Here is a 27,903-nt window from a genome sequence, read left to right as displayed (position 1 = left end):
AGCAAAGTTGGAGATAATAAAGGGACTCTTATTGATTATCTGTCTGTGTTGCCTTTGTGCCACGCCCCAGGTCGTCACATTTGCTGTGGGAGCAATGTTGAGATTAGAACCACCTGAGTAGCTCCCTTTATACTGCCGGATCCAATCTGGGTTGGTTGTTGGGACCAGCGTTTTAGTCTTCCAAGTTTTTGGACTCGTGCCGGATCCCATCTTCAGGGAACTTCTCTCTAGCGGCATTTGTGCTTTAGGCTGTTCTGTGTGGAGTATTTATATGATGCCTGGTTGTGTGGGTGGTTTTCTAGTTGTTGATTGGTGGTGTTGATGACCGGCTGTTAAATTGTTGGCTGTTGTTTCCTTGGGCTACCAAGCCCTCAATTCCTAAATACTTGATAAGAGGGCAGTAAATGGACAAGGAACAATGGATGGAAACTAATCAGAGAGAGAAGCAACCTAGAACTGTTGGAAGAATTATCCTTCTGGGTTCAGTTTCCAAGTGGGGAAGAAAGACACTGGAAACATGGAGGCTGTTTGGAAAGATGGTTTAATGGTGGAAAGGCTTGGAACTTCTGGGTGAAAAGTGAAGAGATGCTGAGAGTGCCTGGGTTTTATGCCCTCTGTTGGGATTTGAATTTGGGCTTGTATTCTGATTGGTTGTGAGACTCCCATGGGGCCATGCAGGGGCAACTCTGTAGGCTCTACTCTACTCTACTCTACTCTACTCTACTCTACTCTACTCTACTCTACTCTACTCTAATTCTACTCTACTCTACTCTACTCTACTGATCAGTCAATAGAAACACCGATTTGCTGACACTTTATTTAAACTAAATGTGTATATCAGTGATTGCATGACCTCTGTTGATGCCGTACGCTAAATAAAACAAATTTAAAAAGCAATGACTTTGATCTGTTTTCTTACATTATAGCTAGAGCCACTCTGTATCTAAGTTTATGTTCATTAATGTAGAAACTAATGAAGGAGTGAACAAACTTACAATTCAGGAGAAATTTTCTGACAGAACAATTAAACAATGGAACGATTTGCCTCCAGAAGTTGTGAATGCTCCAACACTGGAGGGTTTTTAAGAAGAGACTGGACAGCTTTTTGTCCTGAAGTGGTATAGGGGTTTTCTTGCTTGCTCAGGGGGTTGGGCTAGAAGATCTCCCAGGTGCCCTCCAACTCTGTTCTTCTGTGTTCTAACTCCATAGACCTTTTGGGACCATGTGATCACCTTTGGTGAGTTTCCCACTAGGCTTCCCATGTGAGCAAAGTCAATGGGCCAAACTGGATTTAACTCTTGTTATTCTGCCGAGTTACTCTGTTAACGCATTCTTCTTTTAACTGAATTTTTAAAAGCTTGTTGCAAAGGCAGTTACAGAACGGTTCTTGGTGTATGTGTCTTTGAGTTTGTTTCTGTGTCCTCCTGGCTTAAACAACCAGTCAATTAGTGAAAGTTCAAAGTTTATAATGGCACTGAAAAAAAAAATGATGCATGGTTAGTCCTTGTTAATTATAGCCATTGTACCATCCCCATGGTCACCTGATCAGAATTTGGGTGCTTGGCAAACTCCTGAGAAGCAAAGTCAGTCTCAGCCAGTCCTTGAGTATAGAAGATTAGTCCTGAAATGAATACAAACTCCAGCTCCTTTGTCGTGCAATGGTGGTTTATTCATTAGATCAGCAAACAACAAATACTCTTATCTGACAAGATAGGCTAAAAGCCAGGCAAGGTTAGAGTTGGGTTTGAGTTTGCTCTCTTTCCTTTTATCACCATTATCATGAGACACACCCCACCACACCCAGGTCTATACACAGTTCTAATTCTGGCCACGCCTAACCCATTATCCCTAAATGCTGTTAGCCCTATAACATGTCTAAATCCCTACCCTATTCCGACCCTCACTAACTGATCCCCACCTGGGGCCACCTTCACCATGTTTTAACCTAAGGCTTAATTACCACCTATATCTGCCCCAACCCCCTTTAACAATATGCACCACATCAGTACATGGAAAGAGCCATTTCCAGCAGCCCCGCCGTTGTTTCGGAATCCATCCTGCAGCCCTGCAGTTGTTGCAGAATCCATCCTCAGCTCTGCTGAGTCATTCCAAAGCCATCAACTAGCACACAAGCAGAGATACAGATCCAGCAGCAGCAGAGATAAGGTGACATGGCTCATAAGGTGATTTGCTGCGAGGCATATTCGGAGCTGACAGTCTCTGAGTGAACTTGGAGCCCAACAGTTAGTGAGGGAAGTGACAGTGTGGTTCATTTAGCAACAGCAGTGATTCGCTTAGCATCCATGACAAAATAAATCAAGCATGACCCACTTAATGACTGCTTTGCTTGGCAACAGAAATGCTGGTCCAATTGCCTCCTAAGTTGAGGACCACATGTAGATGCTAACCAATGGGCAGTCTCTCCAGATATTTTCTCACTTAAATTCAAAGCTTAATTCCCCAAGGGAGAAAAATCTAATCAAAGAAAGGGTTCTTCCAACTATTGTGGTAAAAGAGCCTCTTTAAAACCTAAGGCCTACAGTTTTTAACACTGTTGTGTTCACATCACAGGCTGTGTCCCCCCCAAAACCATGCTGTAACATATTACTGTCAACTCGTAAAGCAATAATCCTATGCCTGTTTTCAACTTTGCCATAAACAGGAGAGCGGGGGGAAACCTGAAAGAGCTGTACGGCAATTAAAACCAGAAGTACATTCCACGCTTATCTTACAAAGATTGTAGCCTAGGCTACCAGATCTTCTGCCCCTGAAAATCCTTCATTGGAGAATGTGATTGATGACACCCAGCTCATGAACTTGCTTCGTTGGAGAATCTGAGGGTTGAAACAGGGTCACAGGTGACCGTGAATTGCGTGTGGCAGAGTTGGCTTCATATGGGTCAATGCTGACCTGTTGCTCCTAATAAATCTTTTGGATTCTTTTGAAGCTTGACTTGAGGCTCATGATTTAATTAGGGCAATCGCCGGAACCCTGGCAATTATATGACACACAACAAGTTCAGGTAACATCTGGAATCTCATGACGTGCTGAACCTCAAAGTACCTAATCAAATGTTATCCTAGTTTAGAGTATTGTTCAAAGCCAGTATCTCAGCTCTAGGCTGACATCCTCACAGCAAAGACTTCACACTTAAAATTAACTGTCCTCTTTCTTTTTCCCTTCTTACCTTTGCAGAAAGGTGCTGGATATCACCTGGATCTGTTCTGGGTGGCTGTGTTGATGATCATCTGTTCCTTCATGGGTCTGCCTTGGTATGTTGCTGCTACTGTGATTTCCATCGCTCACATTGACAGTTTGAAGATGGAAACAGAGACCTCGGCACCTGGCGAACAACCCAAGTTTCTGGGAGTTAGGTATGCTGATCTGGTGGGAAGAGAGATTGAATACTAAGTATTCTAGGAAGCTGCCTACCAGGGCATTCTGTAAGGTCTGTAGGGGGCGTGCATAAGCACACCAACGTGCCGACCGTCCCTGTCCTATTGTTTCTTTTATTTTTCATATATGTATCCATGTACTCATAATTATGTTTTTAGTTACACCTATTATCTTGTAAGCCATTGACAAACCAAATAAATTAATAAATAAATTCTTCACAGGAGAGAAACTGTATTTTCCCCTGAACTGTTGGAGCAAACATAGCTTAGAGCTATGAGTCTTAGACATAGACGCGGGGGTCTCCAACCGTGGCAACTTTTAAGACTTGTGGATTCAACTCCTAGCAAAGCTGGCTGTGGAATTCTGGGAGTTGAAGTCCACAAGTCTTAAAAGTTGCCAAGGTTGGAGACCCCCGACTTAGACAGCCTAGAGTAGATTGTGGGGTCCTTGGTGCTCCCTGAACTTGGGTGGGTTTCTTGAGAGACGTTCTATTACCAAACTAGGTAACATCGTCAGTGTTAGAAAGGAGTGGTGTTTATGGAGAAGAAGGGGAGGAAGAGAAGGACTGTGGGGTCCTTGGTGGTCTCTGAGCTGGGCAGTTTTCTTGCAAGACGTTCTATTACCAAACTAAGTAACATCATCAGTGTTAGAAAGGAGTGGTGTTTATGGAGAGGAAGAGGAGGAGGACTATGGGGTCTTTAGTGCTCTCTGAGCTGGGATGGTGGTTTCTTGTCAAACATTTCATTACCAAACTAGGTAACATCATCAGTGCTAGAAGGGAGTGATGTTTGTGGAGAGGAGGAGGAGGAGGAGGAGGAGGAGGAGGACGACTGTGGGTCCTTGGTGCTCTCACAGCTTGGGATTTTTCTTTAAGACGTTTCATTACCAAACTAGATAACATCATTAGCGCTAGAAGGGAGTGATGTTTATGGAAAGGAAGAGGAGGACGACGACTATGGGGTCCTTTGTACTCTGAGCTGGGGTGAGGGTTTCTTGTAATATGTTTCATTACCAAAGTAGGTAACATCATCAGTGCTAGAAGAGAATGGGGTTTGCTCTTATTTTTATATACTATTGGCTTGCTCTGTCAGTATTGGTGGGAATGTTGTTGTTGGTTCCTTGGTAAAGTAGTAGATTATTGATTTAGCATGCCATAAGCTGCAGAATGTGGTGGAATCTCCAGCCTAGTCTGGAGGGAGGTGTTAAGAAGGGACCAAGCTTAGAGTCTTTGCACTGGAGAAAGTGTCACAGGCCTGACCTCCCCCTGAATCCATGAAGCATTCCTAAGAGAATAGTCCATTGGTGAGATTCTTGTAACATAGGCAACCAGCAATAAAGCTTCTGCTTGAGACTATTTACAAGTGGTTCTGAGTGCTTTGACAAAAGTCTTTGTTTAAAACAAATTGGTGGCAGGAGATAGTGGCTCTATCTATCTATCTATCTATCTATCTATCTATCTATCTATCTATCTATCTATCTATCTTCTTTTCTTCCTGGAACCTTGGAGATATTGTAACCTCAAGTCATGTATACAGGTAGTCCTCAACTTCCAACATTTTTTTTAGTAAAATGTCCTTCAAATAAGAGTCGGTTATATTATTCCTGGGTTTGATTTCAGGGAGCAGAGAGTGACTGGATGTATCGTATTCCTTCTGACAGGCATTTCGGTGTTCATGGCACCCATCTTGAAGGTAAATATACTTTTTTAGTTTGCTTATCTCTTCCATATCCTTCTTAGAATTCTGAAACAATAAGCCCTTGTTTATTTATTTATTTATTTAATTTTATTTATATTGCTGCCTATTCGCCTATGGCGACTCGAGGCAGCTTACACAATGTAAAACCATATTTAAAACAAAAAAAAATTAATAAAAATAAAAAACAATAAAAACTAACAAAAAGAATCAAATAAATTAATAAAGTACAATAGAACAAAATTTGGGGGAAAACCCCCCCAACTCCCACCCCTCCCCCCCGACTCCGACGACAGCAGATCACGCTAGCCATTTGATGGGCTCCATCCCACTCTGGGTTCCCCAGGCCTGCTGACAAAACCAGGTCTTCAGTGTCTTCTGAAAGAGTGTTAGAGTGGGGAATTTAGCTAGGAATTTCAAAAAAGGATTATACGTACATGCATACATACATACATACATACATACATACATAAAGGGATATATAAAGGGAACCCTCTGCCAGAGAAAACAGAGCTTGGGCAGGCTTTGCGCGGCCCACATGGGCTCCATTCTTGGCCACGACAGCCTCCTGCAGCCTCCTGCCAGCGAAAATGGGCTCCAGAAGGCCATCAGCAGATGAAAATGGAGCCCTGGAGGGCCACGTGCAGCCCTCCCGAGCTCCATTTTCACTGGCAGAGGCACTGTGGGGCGGTTCTTTGTTGGTTCCATTGGCCAGTTCTAAGCACCCCATGGGCTGTATCTGTCCTATGGGCCTTGCGTTTGATACCCCTATTGTAAAGTGTTAAGATTTGGTGGCATGTCCGTATTTCTGAGGATGCAGCTGTGCCCCATGGTTGAAAATAATTGCTTAGCAGGACCGTCCGTAGATTAATTTGTACAGTAGCCATGGTAGTTCTGGTTTGTATAATTTCTAGAAGAAGAATAGCATCCTTGAATCTTGAAATCAATGTATGGAACTGCCTTCAGAACTGCAGTGGATCATAGCAAACTCCAAGGGATATGTTGCAGTTGTAAACAAACAGATCCATCATCTTAATGTGGGGTTTTTTTTTCCCCTGCTGAGCATGAAAAACCAGAGAAAGTACAATTAGGATATTGCTCATTTCCTTGTTACTTTAAAAAAAACAAAACCTCTTTCTGGTGCTTCAACAGCTCCTTTGTTGTTTATTAACAGACTGGTTAGGATTGCATAATTACTGTTGTGCAGAAGTGTCTGCGTTAGACACAAACATAGCTTGGAACAATTCTGCGTTGAAGCGATTTCCTTAGATTGTAGAACAGGGGTGTCGAACCTCGGGAAGTTTAAGGCCTGTGGACTTCAACTCCCAGAAATCCTCAGCCAGGCACACTGGCAGAGGTGTCCTGGGAGTTGAAGTTCACAGGTCTTAAAATTGCCATGGTTGGGCACGCCTATTGTAGAGTGTGCTGGAAGGTATCTGTTTTGCCAAGGATCAGGTGTTCAGGGTCCCAGACAGTCGGTTCTTTTGGATCCAGAGACAATAAACAAAGCACTGATTAATGGGGTTTTAAGCTTTATTATTAGCTCAAGCAGACAAAGAGTTAAAGCATAACGTAAAAGGCCGACATACCAACCAAGATAATGTCCAAATCTCTTCTAGGCTATTGGGAACACCATAATAAGGATAAGCACACCAAGGGGTGGGGCAGAGCCCACAGAATCCAGTGCTAGGTTCTGTGCAGAAACTCACAACAAACAACACAACCCCAATGTGGTTTTTTTTTTTTAAATTAAAACCTGGCTCCGTAACTTCACGGCCCTGTTATAGTCAGGAGACTGCAAAGACGTTGACTGACTGGCACATCACTCTGGGATGGGAATGAAAATGTGAGTTTTTCACTGCAGAAAAAGCTTTGAAAGCTGTGTGAAGATTCTCCCACCTTCTTCTTTATTTAGTAAACAAAAAAGTATATAAAACCAAACACGCTAGCTAAAAATGAGCGATAAAAATCTAGGCCAGGAGTATCAAACTCGATTTCATTGAGGGCCGTACCAGGGTTGTGTTTGATCTGGGGGGGGGCAGGTGGACGTGGCCAGCTTGATGTCACTCGTGTCGGGGTGTGGGTGGGGGCTTGTGGTGGCCTAAACGCTTGTGGTCCTCCCGAGCTCCGTTTTTGCTAGCCGAGTGTTGCAGTAGGCTGTCGCAGCTGAAAACTTTTATTGTTCTTATATTTATCCATGTATTCATAACTATGTTTTTATTTATACCTATTATCTTGTAAGCAATTGACAAACCAAATAAAATAAATAAATAAATGAATAAAACGGAGCTCAGGAGGGCTGCACATGTGGCCTTCCCGAGCTCCATTTTTGCTGGGAGAGTGTTCAGAGTTTTGCAGTGTAAATTCAACTCCAGAAAAGTAAACACAGATGGCTGAGGCTTCATGTAACTTCTTTACAAATATAACATCAGTAATTTTTACAATACCAGTTGTAGATTTCTCCAACATGGAGCAAACTCAAACAGAAGCAGACCTATTACAGGTTCAGAGCGGAGCTCTAGTTTCCAGCAAGCAACTCAACTTCAGCAGACAAGCAAGCAAGTTAGTTTCTCTTTCACTTTAGAGCTGAACACAGAACAGAGATAAACCACGCCCAGATTCTCTGTTTAAGTTTCAGCCCTCAACTCATCTCTTATTGACTGACCTTGTTTACTAAGCTCTATTCCAGTTCATGAATAGACTCTTGACACAGAGGCACTGTGAGCCAGTCCTTGGCTGTTTCCAGGGCAACCTCACGGGCCAGATCTAAGCACCCTGCAAGCCAGATCCGGCCCTCCGGCCTTGTGTTTGACACCCCTGGTCTAGACTTTTCTTAATTTGAAGCGGAAATCAAAATATGCCACTAAATGCCTCAAAATAGCAACGGTGTTCCTCATTGCCAACGTAGTATCTTCTCAAAAGTACTCTATGCCACTTTCCCTGTACTTCCCAAAGTCCACACATTAAAAACACGCACAGATGCAAAGTGAGGAGAGAGCACAAATATACTTGCACGCACAAATCCACCCGGATCGCACGTACAGGAAACATACATACCCACCCTGATTTGACTCACAGGAACCCAGAGAAACAGACACGCTATTTTGCTACACAAAATGAAGATACGGATGCCTCCTATGACCATTGCTGGTTTAGGGTTGGAAAACCAGAATCGATATTCCAGATGTTTCTCCTAAGTTAAGGAGCTATCCAGATTCCAAAAGGCAAGCCCCTATGCAAATATGGCTCCCTCGGGTCTATAATTATCCTTTTGAAATGAAAAGAATTGCCAAATTTTAAAAAACGGCAGCCAGAGCAAGTCATCTAGGAATGTTGGTTAGACAATAATGTGGGTTCCCCTATGTAACTATGTGGGAACTATGTGGTGATATAGGAAAGAAATGGTAGAACCTGGGATGGAGACAAAAGAGGGATTAGCCTACAATCCGTATGTAGCTGCAAATCCAACCTCATTAATTCTGTTGACCCTTATCTAAGTCCAAGCAGTTGCTAACCCTTAGTTGATAAGATTCTTATGCATAACCATGCATATAAATCAGTGTAATTGGAACTTTACATGTTGCACCTGATAGGTAAAGAATTTAGATGACGGTTGTATGAGTCGTGGACTTTTATTTGTATAAATGAGTAAATCAATGCACATAATTTATGAATCAGAGAAGGGATGAACTGTAGATTCATACTAAGGATTCATTAAATTCATCATCCTTCTGATTCACCATCCCATGGTGGAAGTTCTGTTTACACAGGGCGTGGGAAGGATTTCTAAGAGCCCGATACATAGCTGGATGGTTTGAATTTTGAAAAACCATACCCATCCTCAGGACAACTAAACCTAGAATTGTTTGGCTTGTACCTATAATCAAGACAGATATCAGGTTAACGATCACCTGGTTGCAAGTTCGTGAGGATAAATGTTACTGGACAACATGACAAGTAGGAGCAATGGGTTGTTCTGGTTTGCCAGCAGCAGGTGCAGATGGCTGAGGTCTCGGAGAGCAAGGACTCTGATGAGGGGCCTGCATGTGATGCAAGGATGGGGCCAGGACTATCGGGGTGCTGCCTTCAGAGCTTGTAGAGACTGGCAGTAGTGACGAAGAGGACCTCGGGGAGCCTGTGCTCAGTGTACATGCGTGCGGGGCTGCTTGAAGGAAATAGCATCTGAAGCAGCATGGGGGACTCGGGAGTAAGGTTGCAAGGTGATGGCTCCTCCCATTAGGGATAAAAGCTAGACTTTGGGGTTGGCTTCTTTGCAGGAAGCAAAGAAGTTCATTCAATTCCAAGTACTTGTGGAAGTCTTGTCTGTTCTGGTTCGTGTTTGAAGGATTTTTGGTTTGGAATATTTCTCTGCAGTTAATCTTGTATCCTTGGCAGCCTTTCATAACCTTGAGAGGGCTTGCTCTCATCTGGGACGATTAGTTTTAATGACTCTTTGCTGTGAATGAACAGAATTCACAGAGACCCATTAAAAAGGTTTGCTTTTCTATACGCTTTGTGTTTATTTGATTTGAATGAGGCTTGGATCAGAACAGTGGTGGGCTTCCAAATTTTTTTCCTACCGGAAAAACCATGGGAGTGTGCTTCGTGCGCATGCACAGCACTCAAATCCAGTCTGGTGCGCAAATCAGCTGAGCTAACAAGGGAATAGGACAGGAAAGGGTGGGGGTGGGTGGGTGGCGCCAGCCAGAGGTGGTATTTGCCAGTGCTCCGAACAAAGTCAAAATTTCCGCTACCGGTATGCCCAAACCGGTCCAAACCGGCTGAATACTGCCTCTGTGTTTAAACCCCACGTGTGATAGAAAGAACTTCATGCTGCCAATCAACTATTCAGCATGTCTTCCTTGTAGCTTGCAGCGAAGATTCCTATCTAACCATATTATGTCAAGTGACTGATAACTTGGTCCGATCTGAGGCTGGCACAACCATGATTTACACAGTGGTGTGTTTCAAAAAAAAAAAATTCCTCTCAGTTCAGAGCTGGCTGAACTGAAGGAGACTAACATGTTTTTAAATCCCCTTTCTTCCCCCCTATTTCCCCCACAATAGCAACCCTGTGAAATGGGTTAGGTTTGAGTGAGAGTATCTGGTTCAAAGTTATCAAACCAGTTGTCATACCTAAGGCAGGTCCAAAACTCACAGCCTCTTGGTGATTGGTCCAACGTTAGCTGGCTTTCACACCTAAGGTGGGACCAGAATTCCCAGTTTCCTGGTGATTGGCCCAAAGTCACTTGGCTGGTTTTCATGCCTAAGGCGGGACTACAACTCACAGTCCTGGTGATTGGCCCAAATCACCTAGCTGTCTTTCATGCCTAAGGTGGGATTAGAACTTCCAATCCTCTTGGTCATTGGTCCAAAGTTACCCAGCCACTTTTCATGCATAAGGTAGGACTAGAAATCTAGAACTCACAATTTCCCGATTTCTAGCCTGGTGCCTTACCAGTTTACACCAAACTCATCACAAAACCCTGAGATTAGTTAAGAGGGAACACAACCTTGTTCCCCCTGTCCCACACCTGATTGTATAAGGTTCACAAAAATGGGGACCAGTGGTGGGGTTATTATTATTTTTACTACCAGTGCTGTAGATGTGGCTTGGTGGGCGTGGCAGGGGAAGGTTACTGTAAAATCCGCCTTCCCTCCCCAACCCACTAACCTGCTTTCCAGCTCCATTCTCCTGTGCAGGGCAACCAAAGAAGACCCAGCCAATCAGCTGGGACTCAATGGGAGGCGGAGACGAGATGGGGACGGAGCCAGTCAGAGGTGGGACTTGCGGGTTCTCCAAACTACTCAAAATTTCCGCTACCGGTTCTCCAGAACTGGTCAGAACCTGCAGAATGCCACCTCTGATGGGGACTCCGAAAAGCCAGGAGACAGATCTTTTGGGGTAGGAAAAACTTTTTTTTTTTTTTTCAAATGCCAGGTTCAAAAAGGTATGATGTTTCATCCCGTATCTCTTCCTTCCTTATAGAATGAACCAAATAAAAAATGGATTTCAAGAATATTCACTGTAAATTATCTGGGGGTAGGGGGTGGGGGGGAATCTCATTTTCCTTGTACTTTCAGCTGTTATTCAGAAGATAGAGAAAGACTTTGTCTCCTGATCTTTTATGTTCCTGCTGATTTTGGCTTTTGTGTTATAAAAACCTTGTGCAACGCCTCATTTCTCTTTCTGATTTTTCCTGGTTATTTCTTTTTTTTTTTTTATTGCTTGCCCCGGTTCAAACCTTTGCTGCTGCCAAACGTTTAAAGCAGGCTACAGTACTTGCTTTGTATGCAAAGGTCGTGTCTTCAATCATTACCTTTTCCAGATAGGACTAGAAGAGGTTTTGTGCCAGTCCAACCTTCCCAAATAAGGGTGGGCAGAGATGCGTCAGAAGTGGCAAAATTGATTTATTCATCGCAAGCGCAGTCATGTGGCATATGTTGGAAACATCCTAAATGTCATTTTCCCAAGGATAATTGCAACATTTGAAGGAGGGCAGCCAATTAGGTGTGCATCCACCTGTGCTCCACATCACGTTTTGCTTTTAAATCTCTGTCTTGCATGAGCCTAGACCTCACCAGATGCTGTGGATGGCTCTCAGCCAGTGGGAATTCTGAGAGTCGTAGTTCCGGCTCATCTGGAAATCAGCAGCGTGTACCGATAGCCCTCGACTTACAACCACAATTGAGCGCAACGTTTCGGTTGCTAAGCAAAACAGTTATTGGGGGAATTTCCCCTCATTTTACGACCTTTCTTGCAGCAGTTGTTAAGTGAATCACTTCAGTTGTTAGTCACACGGTTGTTAAGTAAATCTGGCTTCCCCGTTGGCTTTGCTCGTTGGAAGGTCGCAAAAGAGGATCACGTGACCCCCAGGTCATAAATATGTGCCAGTCGCCAAGTGTCTGGATTTTGATCACGTGTCCCTGGGGGGGATGCTACAATAGTTGTAAGTGTGAAAAGTGGTCATAAGTCACTTTTTTTCAGTGGCATTTCAGCTTTGAAACGAAACTGTGATAAGACAAGGACTATCTGTATAAGAATGCTGTTGAAAATATTGAGATAGATCAGTGATGCCTAACCCTTTCGTTGTCACATGCCGAAAGTCTGTGCGCACACACACATGTGCGCCTACACCCATAATGCGTGCGACCTCCCCTGCCCCCTGCGCATGCCCATACGACCTCCCGTGTGCACCGCGTGCCTCTGCGTATGCGTGCTTGACCCCGTGTGCACCATGCATTTCTGCACATGTGCGCGCAACCCCCTTGTGCCGTACACCTCTGCACATGCACGCATGTCTCACGTGCACGCACCACCTTCTGCGCATCCGCGGCAGATACCCAACAATCAGCTGGCTGTTGGGAGGCACGCGCATGTTCAGTGCATCTGTTCCAGGCAACGGCTCGCGTGCTGGCAGAAATGGCTCTGTGTGCCATTTCCGGCACGCATGCCATAGGTTCACCATCACGGAGATAGAACTTCAGTGGTGCGATTCAACCGGTGTAACAACCGGTTTGATGATTGGCAATGAACGACTGAACTCCATTTGAAAAGGAGGAATATGTTGAATATGTTCACTGATGCTCACTGATCGCGCACATGCCCACCCTTTAAAAAAGCCAATTTTTAACTATAATACCTTCTGTTGCAGTCCCGGTGAGTAAATCAGCTGAGGCGTGGTAAAACCGTTCTACCGCGCGAATCAGCTATGCTCCAAAACAAGGAAATAAAAGACAGGGAAGATCAGGGGAGGGTGGGTGATCTCCAGAACAACCAGTTCAGCTGAACCAGTCCGAACCAGTAGAATTCCAATAAGGCGATTTGTTGATTCCTAGATAATTTGAGAGAAATAATTGGCACTCTTGACTGAGGGAATTGTAGTTATCACCTTCTGAAGAGAACTTGTTCATATATGCATATTCATAGGTCAAACACTCTATAAGCTCTCGACCTAGGACTGTTATATTAATAGTGCTTTGGAGGGTTTTATTTTATATATCTATATCCTGCTTTTATTATTTTTATAAATAACTCCAGGCAGTGAACATATTCAACGCACCTTCCTCCTTTTCAAATGGAGTTCAGATGTTCACTGCCGATCATCAAATCTATAGCAATCAAGTTACCAAATACGAATAGATTTTTGAATGTAAAGATTGTCAATATATTATTAGCAAGAATATCAAACACAGTGTTGCCTTCATGGACGGACAAATGGCAGCGGGTGGGTGGCGAACGTATTTAATTTAATAAATAAAATAAATGTTCTGTTCCTAAATCGGTCTTTCTGCTCAAGGTTTTCCAGTAGGTTCTGTCTTTGAATTCAGCTCTCCATCATCTAGCATCTAAAAATATTACAAATTTTGTAAATAACATTTGTTGCTTGAGAATAGCAGATATCAGATAGTGGTTGGGAATATCCAAACTACTTGTCTGAGTTTTTATTATATGACACAAATTTAAATATGATTTAGTAATCTTGTGCTAAGTGTGGGGGAAACACCACTAGGAAAGATATCTTATTTAAATTTACTTTTTGTCTGTGACTTGTGAAAGTTTAAGTCTGGCATGAAGCACTTTGTAATCAGAAGCATCGACCCCATAAAACGTGCACTTCGTTGCAAATACAGTTTGTGCTCTAAAGATTAGAATGGCACAACATTTTTGGCGAGGAATGGTGATGTGCAGATGTCATGTTCTATGAAAGATGGGAAGGTTCTGTCTTTTTGAAACGCTGTCATGGAACAAATTTGTGAAAATATTAGACAAGCTTTGCATGTCATATAAGATGATAAAATCATGCTGATTTCCTGCCTCCTGAATGATAAAATTGTGTTGATTACCTGCATCTTGAATGGCACGCTTTATGTGTTCATTTTTTTCCCCCTTGGCAATTTATGATTCTATACATTCATTAAATGACAATTCAAAGAGTGGTGTGGTGGCTTAGAGATGGAAGTCTTGCCTCACAATCAGGAGGTAGAGGCAGATATTTCTCCCTCTGGGCACAATGAGAATATATCCGCTGAACCAAACTCTGCATTGGCAATAGGAAGGGCATCCGGCCAGTAAATATTCAACTCCATTCCAGTTGCCCAGACTCCATACAGTAAAGAATTATGGGACCATTAAGAGGAAGATGATGATTAAATGACCATTCAAACTTACAGTGGCACTGAAAAAAGCGACTTATGTCCAATTCTCACACTTACGACCATTGCAACCTCCCCATGGTCAATTGATCAAACTTGGGGTGCTTGCCAACTGGCATATATTTAGGATGATTGCAACATCCCAGGGTTCTGGGATTGTTATTTGCAACCTTCCTAGGGAGCTTCTGGCAAGAAAAAAATCAATAGGAGAAGCCGGTTTTGTTTAATGACCATTTGATTCACTTAACAACTGTACTAATCCTCTCAACAGCCATGGCAAAAAGGTTGTAAAACGGAACATGCTTCACTTACTAACCGTCTCGCAACAAACAAACAAAACGACCTCAGTTGTGGTCATAACCGTATCTCTGTTCATTTACGGTCTGTGGCCTTTGTTTCAAAATCATTTTTCAATAAAATATTTTACTTTAAAAACAATCAGACACCAGGGAAGCATGTGTAGAAAATGTGAAGGTTATGTATTGCTCTGTTATTAAAGCTTTACATTTGTTTTACTCCAGTTTTTTCCTTCGATTTCTCTGCTTAGTTTATTCCCATGCCTGTCCTGTATGGTGTGTTCCTCTACATGGGTGTTGCATCTCTCAACGGAGTGCAGGTAAGTGTCAACCTTCCCAGCACAGCTCTTTTTCACAGGTGCAGTAGATATTCTGGAGGCCCAAGCTGGGAAAGGGGTCAACGTTAGTCCATGTTGTCTTCCTTTCACAATAGGGGTGTCAAACTCAAAGGCCAGGGGTCGGATCCGGCCCACAGGGTGCTTCGATCTGGCCTGCGGGGTTGCCCTGGAAACACTGAAGGAGCGGCCCACGGTGCCTCTGCCAATGAAAACGGAGCTCATGAGGGCCGCGTGTGGCCCTCCCAAACTCTTGTTTTCGCCGGCAGAGGGTTTGCAGGAGGCCGTTGCAGGTGAAGGCGGAGATCAGGAGTCTGTTTTTGCTGGCAGAGCCCTTGGGCCGCCACAGGCACCCCCGACACGAGTGATGCCAAGCTTGCCACGCCCCCTGGCCACGCCCCTCCAGAGGTCAAACACAACCGTGTTGCGGCCCTCAGTGAAATTGAGTTTGACACCCCAGTTCTACAACCTAGAAATGGCCATTCGTTGTCCACAAAAGCACATTTAACTAGTTGCTAAGTTGCAACCACTCATCACACACACACACACACACACACACACACACAGAGGGCCCTAAAGAGTGACATCATATTTCCACATGGCTTAGTGGCAACAATCCCAGGAGTCCCTATTGCCATGGTTACAGCGAATTCCATGGCGTCGTGAAGCGCAACCTCGTATGATTGCTATTTGTGATTTCCCGCTGGCTTCCCCATTGACCTTGCTAGCCAAAAGCCAGCAGTTTCCCGGTTTCTAGCCTGTGCTTTGATGACTCGACCAAACTGGCTTTAAAGCCATCTCATTCTTCCCACAGTCATAGGATTTAAGATTTGGGGGCTTTGCAACCTAGAGGCATTTAGGATCACTGCATGGTCCTACAGCCATGTGACTGCCATTGGTGCGCTTCATAGCCTCCAACTATTCAGAGTCAATGGAGAATCCGGCAATAAAAGCTCAAGTAGCGGTCACATGCTAATTGCTAATTAACCATGAGGAATTTGCTTAATGACCCTTATGGAAATGAGGCAAATCCATCAAGATCATGGGAAATTCTCTCTTCTCCTTCCCTTTCCCCTTCCATTTACATCCTCTCCTCTTCTCCTCCTCCCTTCCCCTCCCCTCTTCTCTTCCCCTTACCCATCTACTTCCTTCCTCTCCTCTTCTCCTTCCCTTTCCCCATCCATTTACTTCCCCTCCTCTCCTCTTTCCCTCCCCATCCATTTATTTCCTCTCCTCTCCTCTTCCCTTCTCCTCTTCCACTTCCCCTTCCCCATCCATTTGCTTCCTCTCCTCTTCTCCTCCTCCCTTCCCCTCCCCTCTTCCCTTCCCCTTACCCATCTACTTCCTTCCTCTCCTCTTCTCCTTCCCTTTCCCCATCCATTTATTTCCTCTCCTCTCCTCTTCCCCTTCCCCATCCATTTATTTCCTCTTCTCTTCCCCTCTTCTCCTCTTCCCCTGCCCTTTCCCCATCCATTTACTTCCTCTCCTCTCCTCTGTTTTGCAATTGTGGGTATTAAGCGATTACTATCTATATGCCAGTCAGCATACAGAAACTCAAATCTAGAAATACCCAGCTAAATCTCCTGTGATTATTTGAAGTTTATCAGCGCCTTGTTGACCTTTGATCATTTATTATTGATTATCAAGTTTCTGGAGAAAGCATGAAAGGAGTCATATGGTGTTTATGCAGGTCCATTTTCCCCCCTTGCCTAAACCATTGTTACATATTTATTTCCGCGAAGAATAGTTTAAAAAAACATATTAAGAAGCGAGATAGTCCTGCCCTCTGCAGAACTTGGAATTGATTTATTGAATGCAAAGTTTGCCCTCTGGAGATGATAAACCTTACCTGTAGCTTTAGATAAGGTCTGCAAGAAACACACCCTGCTCTTTTAGTAAATACCCACAATGTTCCTTGTGAAACAAATGCATGAGAAAGAAAAATAAACTATTTAGTGTGGACTTTCTCTCTCAGATCAAGTTCACTTCCTGGTGAATTCAGGGCTACATCTATGTGGTTTTCTTGACAACACTATAGGAGTGGTTGGTCACATACTTGGTACAATTTTTCACTTTCTGCATTTGAGCAGATCAAACCAGTTTAGTATTTCAAGATCAAGATCAGCTAGATATATAGACATAGCCGTATATTATATTGCGATGCTTGCCTTAATTAACGCAGTGTTTGAATATCCAGAAAACAGCAAGAGAGTCTAGTAAGTAATAAAACAGAATGAGAATGTTCTAACAAAGAAACAGCCAGGTGGATCTTCTGGAAAATGTATGCCATAATTCTGGTTTCTCATCGTGAATATTCTGCTGCATCGGGGAGCAGATTCAACTGCCTTGTAAAGTAGGGTCTTCTTCGAAGAAAGAAGGGAACATAATCCATAGATATATATTAAAGAACATTGAGACTTTAAACAGTCTGGGAACAGAGTTCTTGAGTTTTTTAGTATGGAATTAGGAGCATGTTCAAAAACTTCATAGCTGTTGTTTTTGCACAGGTTCATGTAGAATCACAGGTAGAATCACACAACTCTGGTATTAACACAGATATCAGTATTAACCAAAAATCAAGCTGTGTAATATCCCTCTCCCTCCTCCTCTCTCCCTCTCCCTCTCCCTTCCTCCTCTCTCTCTCTCTCCTCTCTCTTCTTCTCCTCTCTCCCTCCTCCTCTCTCCTCTCTCCTCTCTCCTCTCTCCCTCTTCTTCTCCCTCTCTCCTCCTCCTCCTCTCCTTCTCCCTCCTCCCTTCCTCCCCCTCCTCCTCCTCCCTCTCCTCTCTCTCCCTCTCTCCTCCCCTCCTCTCTCTCCTCTCCTCTCTCCCTCTTCTTCCTCCCTCTCTCTCTCTCCTTCTCCCTCTCTCTCCCTCCCTCCCTCTCCTCTCTCTCTCTCCTCTCCTCTCCTCTCTCTCTCTCCTCTCTCCCTCCTCTCTCCTCCTCTCCCTCTCCTCTCTCCCTCTCTCCTCCTCTCTCTCCTCTCTCTCCCTCTTCTTCTCCTCTCTCTCTCCCTCCCTCTCTCCCTCTCCCTCTCCTCCCCTCTCTCTCTCTCTCTCCTTCTCCCTCTCCCTCTTCTCTCCTCTCCCTCTCTCTCTCTCTCCTTCTCCCTCTCCTTCTCCCTCTCTCCTCCCTCCCTCCCTCTCCTCCCTCCCTCTCCTCTCTCCCTCTCCTCCCCTCCTCTCTCTCTCTCTCCTCCCCCCTCCATTCCCCTCCTCTCCTTGATAACTTGAGGGAGAGATTGGGATAACATATGGAAGGTGAACACTTGACTTCTACAGCTAGAAGTGATCCCTTGCTCTTTCTGCACCGTGATGGGACCTTGGAATGTTCCTTTCTCCACCTCAGTTCATGGATCGTCTGAAGCTGCTCCTGATGCCTCTGAAGCACCAGCCTGACTTTATCTACCTGCGGCATGTCCCCCTCCGCCGAGTCCACCTCTTCACCTTCCTTCAAGCCTTGTGCTTGGCTCTCCTTTGGGTCTTGAAGTCTACAGTAGCTGCTATCATATTCCCTGTCATGGTAAGTAGAAATGTTCACACCGATATTCTTTTGCCTCTTTTGGAGCTATCAGATGTTGCGTCTTACCGTTATCCTATCCAATATATTGACAGGAACTGGTAATTTTCTTTAAACTTTAGAAATCAAAACCCATTAAGGATTATCTGGACAATCTAAGCTTGTTTGAGGCCTCAAATCAGTCTCCAAGATTTTGTTTACAGTGGCCCTCTCTTTTATGGGTTTTGTAAGGGACGCGGTGGCTCACCGGCTAAGACGGTGAGCTTGTTGATCAGAAAGGCCAGCAGTATTATGGCTTTGATTCGATGCCTCTGTTTATACAACCAAAGGATTGTATTGGCTTTTTTGGCTGCTGCCACACACAGCTGGCTCATATTCAAGTGATCATCCACTAGGACTCCAAGGTCTTTCTCACAGTTGCTATTTTTTCTCAGACAGGTAGTCCATAACCCACAATCATAATTGGGACAGAATTTTATTGAGGGTTTTGCAGCATTAATTCAGCGCCAGAAAAATAAACACAGATGGCTGATGCTTCATTTAACATCTTTATAAACCTAAGCAGATTTTACAAACCAGTTGTAGATGTCTCCAACATGGGGCAAACTCCAACAGAAACATGTTGCAAGTTCAGAGCAGAGTTTCAGTCTTCAACAAGCAAGCAAGTTAGTGTCATCTTCAATAGACAGACTCAGAGCTTCAACATAGCTGCACACCTAATATAGCTTCACACCTAGGCTATATTTAATTTCAGTTTCCAGCCTAGGCTACTTCTAGTTTCAGTTTCCAAACAGTTCTCATTGGCTGATTTAGTTGCTATGCTTATTAATTGGCTGACCTTGTTATCAAGCTCTATTCCAGTTCATGAATATACTCTGACAAATTTTTATTCCTAAGTAAGGGGTTTTTAAGTGAATCACAATCGAGTTTATGACCCTTTTTTGCCACAGTTATTAAGTAAACACATGCTGGATCAGGTGTGGCAAATAAAGTACAGGTAGCCTTCGATGTACGACCATAATTGAGCCCAAAATTAATGTCGTTGAGTGAGAATTTTGTTAAATGAGTTTCCCCCACTCCATTTTTATGTCCTTTCTTGACAGTTAAGTGAATCACCGCAGTTTTTAAGTTAATAACATGGTTGCTAAGTGAATCTGGCTTCCCCGTTGACTTTGCTTGTCAGGAGGTCACAAAAGGAGATCACATGACCCTAGGACACTGCAACTGTCATAAGTATGAGTCAGTTGCCAAGGGTCTGAATTTTGATCACACGACCAACAGTCGTAAGTGTGAAAAACAGTCATGACTTACTGTAACTTTGGGCAATCGCTGACTGAACTGTTGTAAGTTGAGGACTACCTGTAGAAGCTTAGACGATTGAAGTTGAAAATACCTCCATGCCAATGAGGGAATGTTGAATTTTGTCTTGACAGATCCTCGCCCTTGTGGCAGTCAGGAAGGGGATGGATTATCTCTTCTCCCAGCATGACCTCAGTTTCCTTGACGACGTCATTCCAGAAAAAAGACAAGAAGAAGAAAGAAGATGAAAAGAAGAAGAAGAAAAAGAAGGGCAGCCTAGACAGCGACAACGACGACGTAAGCATGTCTGCTCTTTTAAAATAAAAGGGGACAACTTTACCTTGACTAGTTTGTAAGAGCCGAGAAGGACCAGAACTGCGGGAAGCTGTGGAGATTCTCCGTCATCCGTCCCAAAGGGGCTTTTTTTTTTCAAAAGACAACTGGACTTTCTTGTTTGTCCTTTTGACGACGTTTCTCTTCTCATCCAAGAAGCTTCTTCATCTCTGACTGGATGGTGGGGAATGGAAGGATTTATATTCCTTGCAGACAGCTGGTCATTTGCATCCTTTTAGAGGGTCGTTGAGGCCACTTGGAGATTTACCTGTGTCCTTGGGATCACCTGAGTAGTGCAAATGGTTCTTGTAGTCTGCAATTTTTTTTTTTCCTTTTGGAAATCTCTTCCTACTCCCACACCATTCAAAGGCTGTTCATCCCAAATTGCATAGCTCAAAGTCTGTGGAGATTCTCAGTCATCCAGGTCATGGTTGTCGCAAAGGTGCTTTTTCCAAGAGGCAACTGGACTTTCTTGTTTTTTCCTTGAAGACATTTCACTTCTCCTCCAAGAAGCTTCTTCTCCTCTGACTGGATGGTGGGGAATGGAAGGCTTTATATTCCTTGCAGACAGCTGGTCATTTGCATCCTTTTAGAGGGTCGTTGAGGCCGCTTGGAGGTTTATCTGTGTCCTCGGGGTCACCTGAGCAATGCTCCTGGTTCCTGTAGCCTGCAATTTTTGCCTCTGGAAATCCCTTCCTACTCCCCCACTATTCAAAAGGGTGTTCATCCCAAATTGCATTGCTAAAAGTCTGTAGAGATTCTCAGTCCCAAAGGTGCTTTTTCAAGAGGCACCTGAACTTTCTTGTTTTTCTTTTGAAGATATTTTTGCTTCTCATCCAAGGAGCTTCTTCAGCTCTAATAGGATGGTGGGGGAACGGAAGGATTTATATTCCTTGCAGACAGCTGGTCATTTGCATCCTTTTAGTGCAGGGGTGTCAAACTCAAGGCTCGCGGGCCAGATCCGCCCCATGTGGTGCTTAGAGCTGGCCCATGGAGCCAGCCTGCAAACAGTGAAGGACCCGCCCGTGGTGCCTCTGCCAGTGAAAATGAACCTAGTGTGTCTTGCGAAAATGCAAAACCCCACGCTCCCCTCAGACTTACCAAAACCGACAACAGGAAAGTCTCACTGAGCAACATAAATTTGGGCCTCCATTAATGGCCGTAAGTCGAGAACTACCTGAGTAGGAAATGCTAAAATTTCCGACGTGGAGAAAGTATCCTTTATTGGTCCTTAACTCTGGTCTGAAGCAAGGAAATGAAAATAAATGATGCGAAATAAGATTGTGAAACAATTGAACTGTTTTCTTTGTAGTCTGACTGTCCCTTCACGGAAAACGTGCCCAGTATTAAAATCCCGATGGACATCATGGAGCAGCAACCTTTCTTGAATGATGGGAAGGCTACTGAGAGTGAGTAGCACTGATTTCTTGCATGACTTCCTTTACACGGAACTGAACAGGAGATGGATAGACATCCTTATATGTCTGCATGGCCATAAAATATCCATGTATATTTTTGTTTGTTTTCTTTTAAAAAATCTTGTTTTGTAGAGGTTGTTTTCCTCCTCTTTCTTTCTTTCTTTCTTTCTTTCTTTCTTTCTTTCTTTCTTTCTTTCTTTCTTTCTTTCTTTCTTTCTTTCTTTCCTTCCTTCCTTCCTTCCTTCCTTCCTTCCTTCCTTCCTTCCTTCCTTCCTTCCTTCCTTCCTTCCTTCCTTCTTTCTTTCTTTCTTTCTTTCTTTCTTTCTTTCTTTCTGCACCTGACCTGTGGAATTTTTGTTGACTTTCAAAGAATGTATTTGCTTTGAAGCACTTAGACCTGTTGGGGTGTTTGACCTCTTCCCTCCCTCCCTCGCTGAGATTCTGGCTTTAGTTGCTTGGAGGCAGCTACTAAACGGGCAGTAACTAGTGCTTCCCTAGCTCAGTTCTCTTTTAAGCTTTCAACTCATCCAGCCTGTGGATTTGCATGCTTTCTTTTCCCCTGGAGTTTTATACTTCTGCTATCTAATCTTCTCATTTGCGGCATATAGAAAACATTCTGTTTGCAAAGAGGATCACTGATTATTTAGAAAATATCTTGATAACGGCAAATTAATATAGTTGATTAGAGCCTCTCTCTCTGGCCCCTTAGAAGAGTGTTTCAGCCCTCAGATTACCTGGTAACCTGTCTCTCAATTCTTCCTCTTTCTTTCTTTCTTTCTTTCTTTCTTTCTTTCTTTCTTTCTTTCTTTCTTTCTTTCTTTTTTTCCTTCCTTCCTTCATTTCTCTTTTTATTTCCTCCCTTCTCCTTTCTTCCTTCCTTTTTCTTTTTTCCTCCCTCCCTCTTTTTTCTTTTTCTTCTTTCTTTCTTTCTTTCTTTCTTTCTTTCTTTCTTTCTTTCTTTCTTTCTTTCTTTCTTTCTTTCTTTCTTTCTTTCTTTTTTTTTCCTTCCTTCCTTCCTTCCTTCCTTCCTTCCTTCTTTCCTTCCTTCCTTCCTTTCTCTTTTACTTCCTCCCTTCTCCTTTCTTCCTTCCTTTTTCTTTTTTCCTCCCTCCCTCCCTCCCTCTTTTTCTCTTTCTTTCTTTCTTTCTTTCTTTCTTTCTTTCTTTCTTTCTTTCTTTCTTTTTTCTTTCTTTCTTTCTTTCTTTCTTTCTTTCTCTTTTTATTTCCTCCCTTCTCCTTTCTTCCTTCCTTTCTCTTTTTCCTCCCTCCCTCCCTCCCTCTTTTTCTCTTTCTTTCTTTCTTTCTTTCTTTCTTTCTTTCTTTCTTTCTTTCTTTCTTTCTTTCTTTCTTTCTTTCTTTCTTTCTTTCTTTCTTTCTCTTTTTATTTCCTCCTTCTCCTTTCTTCCTTCCTTTCTCTTTTTCTCCCTCCCTCCCTCCCTCTTTTTTCTTTTTCTTTTTCTTCTTCCTTCTTTCTTTTTTTCTTTCTTTCTTTCTTCTTTGCTTGCTTGCTTGCATGCTCACTCGCTGTTCTCATTTTCTCAGAATATCTTAAAGATCTGTTGCAGAGGTGTCTGCAAAATCTGGACTCAAAAGATGGCAGCCCTAATGCACATAAAAAGGCCTCTTGACTGCCAACTTGTCTTAATTCTGGGAAATGATATTTTTTAAAATCTGGGGGCTGGCCCTTTGGTTTGAAGCATGTCATCTTTCTTCTGATTAAAATCATACTTCCAAAATTTGAAAAGCCCAGTAGGGCAGGGAGCATGGAAGGGAAGGCAATGAAGTGCCATAGTCTGTATATAAAGAGTTGTTTTACTACCATGTAATATTTGGTTTATTTCGAGAGAGCTTTTGTTAAAGTATATTAGGAACCAGCTGGATACTCGTGCTTCGCTATGAAACTATGTGATCAGGCTTAGTTTTCGGGGAAGAAAATAAGGAATGGGGGAAAAATTCTGCCTCTGCCTACCAGTATCCATTGGTATTCATCTGGCTAGCGTCCTGTCAGTGTGTGTGTGAGAGAGAATTAAGGGCTGTTTGGAAACTGAAGCAGTATTTGCTGTGTGAGCAAGAAGGAGACAGCAAGGAGCCTGGGCGTGGCTTAGCTCAACTGTTCTGTACTAAAACTGGTTGCTGCTGTGAAACTAAAACTGAAACTCCTCTGCTTGTGTTTTGCATTTGGAAGAGATTTATTTTCAGGTGGGGAGGGAGAGTAGAACTCCTCAGCATCAGAGCGTGTTAATAATAATATATGAAATACTAATGCTCTGATGGTCATGTCGAAAAATCCTTTCTTAGTGAGCACCTAGAAACCAAGAGGAATATATATGGCGAATTTCAAGTTTGTAAGCTTTACAGTTCTGGAGATTTTGTGATGATGCAAGAGTGGTATTTCACTTTTATATATATAGATTAATTAATAACCAGACCAGAAAAATAACAACATGTTTTATTTCAGTCATGTGAATTTCTTCATATAGAAAAAAAGGATTGGTCTTTCTAAGTAAAATGTTCGTTTTTTTTCCAATAACATAGAAGAAAAAGCAACATTCCTTGAACGCCATACATCATGCTGATCAAATTCCTCACTTCCATTCCTACATGCCAAGGTAAGTCTCTTTATGTCTTTCTAAATTTTACACACACACACACACACACATGCGCACACACACGCACACAAACCCCAAATGAAAACACCAGGATATCTGTTTCAAACAGCTTTCATCCAGAATGATGCCTTCAATAAATTAGGCGTAAACTTCACGGAATTTCTCACCGGCTTAAAATTTCTTGTGAAATTTATTGCGTTTGACAGGTAGTCCTCGACTTAACGACCACCATTGAGCCCAAAACACCCGTGGCTAAGCGAGACCATTGTTAAGTGAGCTTTGCTCCATTTTACGGCCTTTCTTGCCACAGATGTTATAAGTGAATTGCTGCCATCGTTAAGTGAGCAGCACGGTCGGTCAGTGAATCTGGCTTCCCCCTGGACTTTGCTGGCCAGAAGGTCGCAAAAGTAGAGGGGGGTCACACCTGACCCCGGGACACTGCAACTGTCATAAGTTCATGTCAGTTGCCCAATGTCTGGATTTTGATTCAGATGGGACTATGCAGATGCTGCAATGGTTGTTGTAAGTGTGGAAAACGGTCATTAAGACACTTTTTTTCAGTGCTGTTGTTTCGAACAGTCAATAAACAAATGGTTATAAGTTGAGGACTATCTGTATTTTTGCCCTCCTTGCGCTTTGGAGGCTTTCCTCGAGCCTCCGGGAGGGCGAAAACAGCCTCCACGGGCTCCGGAGGCTCTCTTGAAGCCAGGAATGGGCCTATTTCTGGCCTTCCTGAACTTCCGGGAGTCAGACTTTTACAGTTGTTTCAGTTTTAAACTTGGGGCTAGCCTACGCTGTGCCAGAATGTGGCTAAATTTGGCTAGCCCCAAATTTAAAACAGAAACGGCTGTGAAAGTCTGACTCACAGACGAACTTACATGTATGGCATTCAGCTTTGTTCAGGTATTTTCCCATGTCATTGTAGTTGTGCTTTTAAAGTGAAAACTGAAACGCCGCAACAACTTTAAAAGCACAACTACAATGACGTGGGAAAATACCCGAACAAATATATATATATATATATGTTTGTTTTCTTACATTTCACGGGTATTTATATGTATGGTATTTAGGTTTCTTCAGGTATTTTCCCACGTCTTAATAGTTGTGCTTTTATTATAGCGACATTTCGGCAGAATCTCATCTGCCATCCTCAGGCTTGTGTATTGGGTTCTTTTTAACCTTGTGTGTCAGGCTTGGCAATCCAATACACAAGTCTGAGGATGGCAGATGAGATTCTGCCGAAATGTCGCTATAATAAAAGCATAAATATTAAGACGTGGGAAAATACCCGAAGAAACCTAAATACCATACATACATACATACATACATACATACATATAAAATTTATGTATGTACGTATGTGTTTGTTTGTTTATTTACCTACCTACCTACCTACCTACCGGGCCTGATCAGTGAGGGGGATAAAAGGAAATACCTTGAACTTTGGAGTGAACTGGTTCACTGCCAGCTGATCTTTGGAGCTACCGGTTTGCTCGAACTGGGCTGAACTGTGCAGAATCTTATCTAGGGGCTCTCCTGAACCCCTGCGAACCCCCCAGCATCCCACCCCTGGTTGTCCCTAAGGCGTTTTTTTCAGGAGGCAATGGGACTTTCTTCTTTTTTTTCGGAAGGTGTTTCGCTTCTCATCTTGAATCATCTTGGATGAGAAGCAAAATGTCTTCGAAAGAAAAAAAAAAGAAAGAAAGAAAGAAGGAAGGAAGGAAGGAAGGAAGGAAGGAAAGAAAAAGAAAGGAAGGAAGGAAGGAAGGAAGGAAGGAAGGAAGGAAGGAAGGAAGGAAGAAAGAAAATCCAGTTGCCTCCTGAAAAAGCACTTTGGGGACGGGCTCTCTTATTGTGACCTCCAAAGAGTCCAAAGGCTATGCAAGACCTCATCTCCTTCTCACATGGTCTCCACAGCCTCATCAGAACAAGGTGGTCTTTCAAGGAGAGTTGTCAAGTGTTGGCCAACGCTGGTGGGTCACCCAAAACATCACGTCACGCGTGTCCTAGGTGTTCCCCATCACTGGCTCCCGGAGTCCTATTGTGCTGCCTTTCACGGAGGTGTATAATCTCTTCATGACAATTGTGTGGTTTTTCCTTCTAGGCCTCTGAAAAATCCTGACGGATGTTGTGCCTCAGATTAGAATAGAGCTCAGCCCTGAAGACCATGCCTACTTTCGGAATAGCAAGGGAACAGAACACACTTTCTTTCACAACTGCGTCTTCATCCTTTATGGCAGGAGCTTTCCTCAAAAACCTGCAACACTTTAAGACTTGTGGACTTCAACTCCCAGAGTTGAAGTCCACAAGTCTTAAAAAGTGGCCAGGTTTGGGGAAGACCACTCCTGCTTTATTGAACTGGATTTTCTTCGTTGTCTTCTCTAGTCGATTGTTCAGTTGCTGTTATCTATCTAGATTTTTTTTTAAAAAACCCTACGTGTATCCCTCTTCCTTTAGATTTTATTCTATTTCTTCTCTTCCTTGCTTCAATCCATTGTGTGTTTTTCATCGCAAATGATTTCTCTTCCCTTTCATTTCTGACCAATTCTTCTTTTCCCTGCCTTTTCAATATATGCGCCTCCCTCTGTTGCTTTTCAGAAGTGGGTGCAAGTATTAAGGATATATTATTGCAACGTGGTTTGCTGTCTGAAAAAAAAACCAGACTGTTTCCCATCCTTCTGCTCTTTGGGAGCATTTGTCGATATTAAGATTGTTGGGTTTTTGGGGTTTTTTAAAAATCTTTCTTTCTCTCTAAGCAGAACAAAACTGACTTTCAGGCAAATTCCTGATAATTCTCGATTCCTGCAAAAAAACAAAAATGCTGCTATCTTATAACATGCTCTTAATGTCACCTCTGCTTCTGTATTTTGGTGCAAAGCAATCGGAAAGATGCAAGCCCACACAGATGCATTTCTTTTTCCCCCCCGCCATTACTACGTGAAATTTGTATAACCCGCTCCTATGCAACTTTTATTCCGTAACACTGAAATGGATTCTTAAGCTGTCGGCTGTGTTGACAAAGTGTTGTCTGTTTTAAATTATGGGGGTCCTAATCTGTAACATTTTCTGGGGTAGGGAGGGGTGGGGTGAGAATGGTCGATTTTTAAACATTTTTTTAAAACTTAGTGTAAAAAAAAATGACTTTTTTTTTTCCTGCAGCAGGAAATATTAGTTTTGAGTAGTTCTACCTCTCGTTTCTAGATTTGGGCCTTTTCTTTAAAAAAAATAAAAATAAAAATAAAATAAAGAAAATGTTTTAATAATAGTAGTAGTAATAATAATAATAATAATAATTGAATAATATATTATATAATGTGATTTTTACAAAAAGAACAAAAAAAAACCCACACCAAAAATACAAGCTCAAGGGTATATACCTGTGTTTTTTTCAAATTTGGCGACTTTAAGAGGTACGGATTTCAACTCCCAGAATTCCATGCAGGCTGGGGAATTCTGGGACTTGAAGTCCCCGCATTGTAAAGTGGCTGAGTTTGAAAAAGAGGGCTAAATAGCATAGAACTTAAATCAGCTGTATCAATACTTTTGTTAATCGTCTTTCTTTCCTTTCCATTTCTTCTTTCCTTTTAACCATCAGGATGCTTGTTCAAAATACTCAATTTTTTTTTCCCCAGCTGGTATCTGTTCAAAAGCGAGTGGAACAATCTGCTGAGCCCCTTTCCTGTTTCTGCAGTGCCTGTCTTGATCGCACAGAGATTTTTTTACACACACCCAGGGGCGGGATTCAAAAATCCCAGCAACCGGTTCGCTGCCCAGCTCCCACAACTTCCAAAGGCAACTTCTATTCCAAGGATTGATTGCTCTCACCATCAGAATTTTTCCCCTTATTTCT

General features: G+C 43.0%; 1 protein-coding gene across 1 annotated transcript in view; it reads left to right on the top strand.

Moving 5' to 3' along the window:
- The window catches only part of SLC4A4 (solute carrier family 4 member 4), a 182,150-nt gene extending 155,855 nt beyond the window's left edge, over positions 1-26,295 (top strand). Inside the window, 9 exon segments of the mRNA XM_087935768.1 lie at positions 3,196-3,374; positions 5,015-5,087; positions 14,794-14,862; positions 18,224-18,397; positions 19,828-19,914; positions 19,916-19,990; positions 21,339-21,435; positions 23,980-24,053; positions 26,158-26,295. Of these exon segments, the coding sequence (XP_087791894.1) occupies positions 3,196-3,374; positions 5,015-5,087; positions 14,794-14,862; positions 18,224-18,397; positions 19,828-19,914; positions 19,916-19,990; positions 21,339-21,435; positions 23,980-24,020 (795 nt within the window). The 3' untranslated portion in view covers positions 24,021-24,053; positions 26,158-26,295.
- The last annotated feature ends 1,608 nt before the right edge of the window (positions 26,296-27,903 follow it).

The sequence above is a fragment of the Pseudonaja textilis genome, chromosome 6, assembly GCF_049901715.1.
Source record: "Pseudonaja textilis isolate UNSWEBS1 chromosome 6, rPseTex1.2, whole genome shotgun sequence".
Lineage (NCBI taxonomy): Eukaryota > Metazoa > Chordata > Lepidosauria > Squamata > Elapidae > Pseudonaja > Pseudonaja textilis.
The sequence above is the reverse complement of the archived record's forward strand: the minus strand, read 5'-3'. Positions and strand labels throughout refer to the sequence as shown.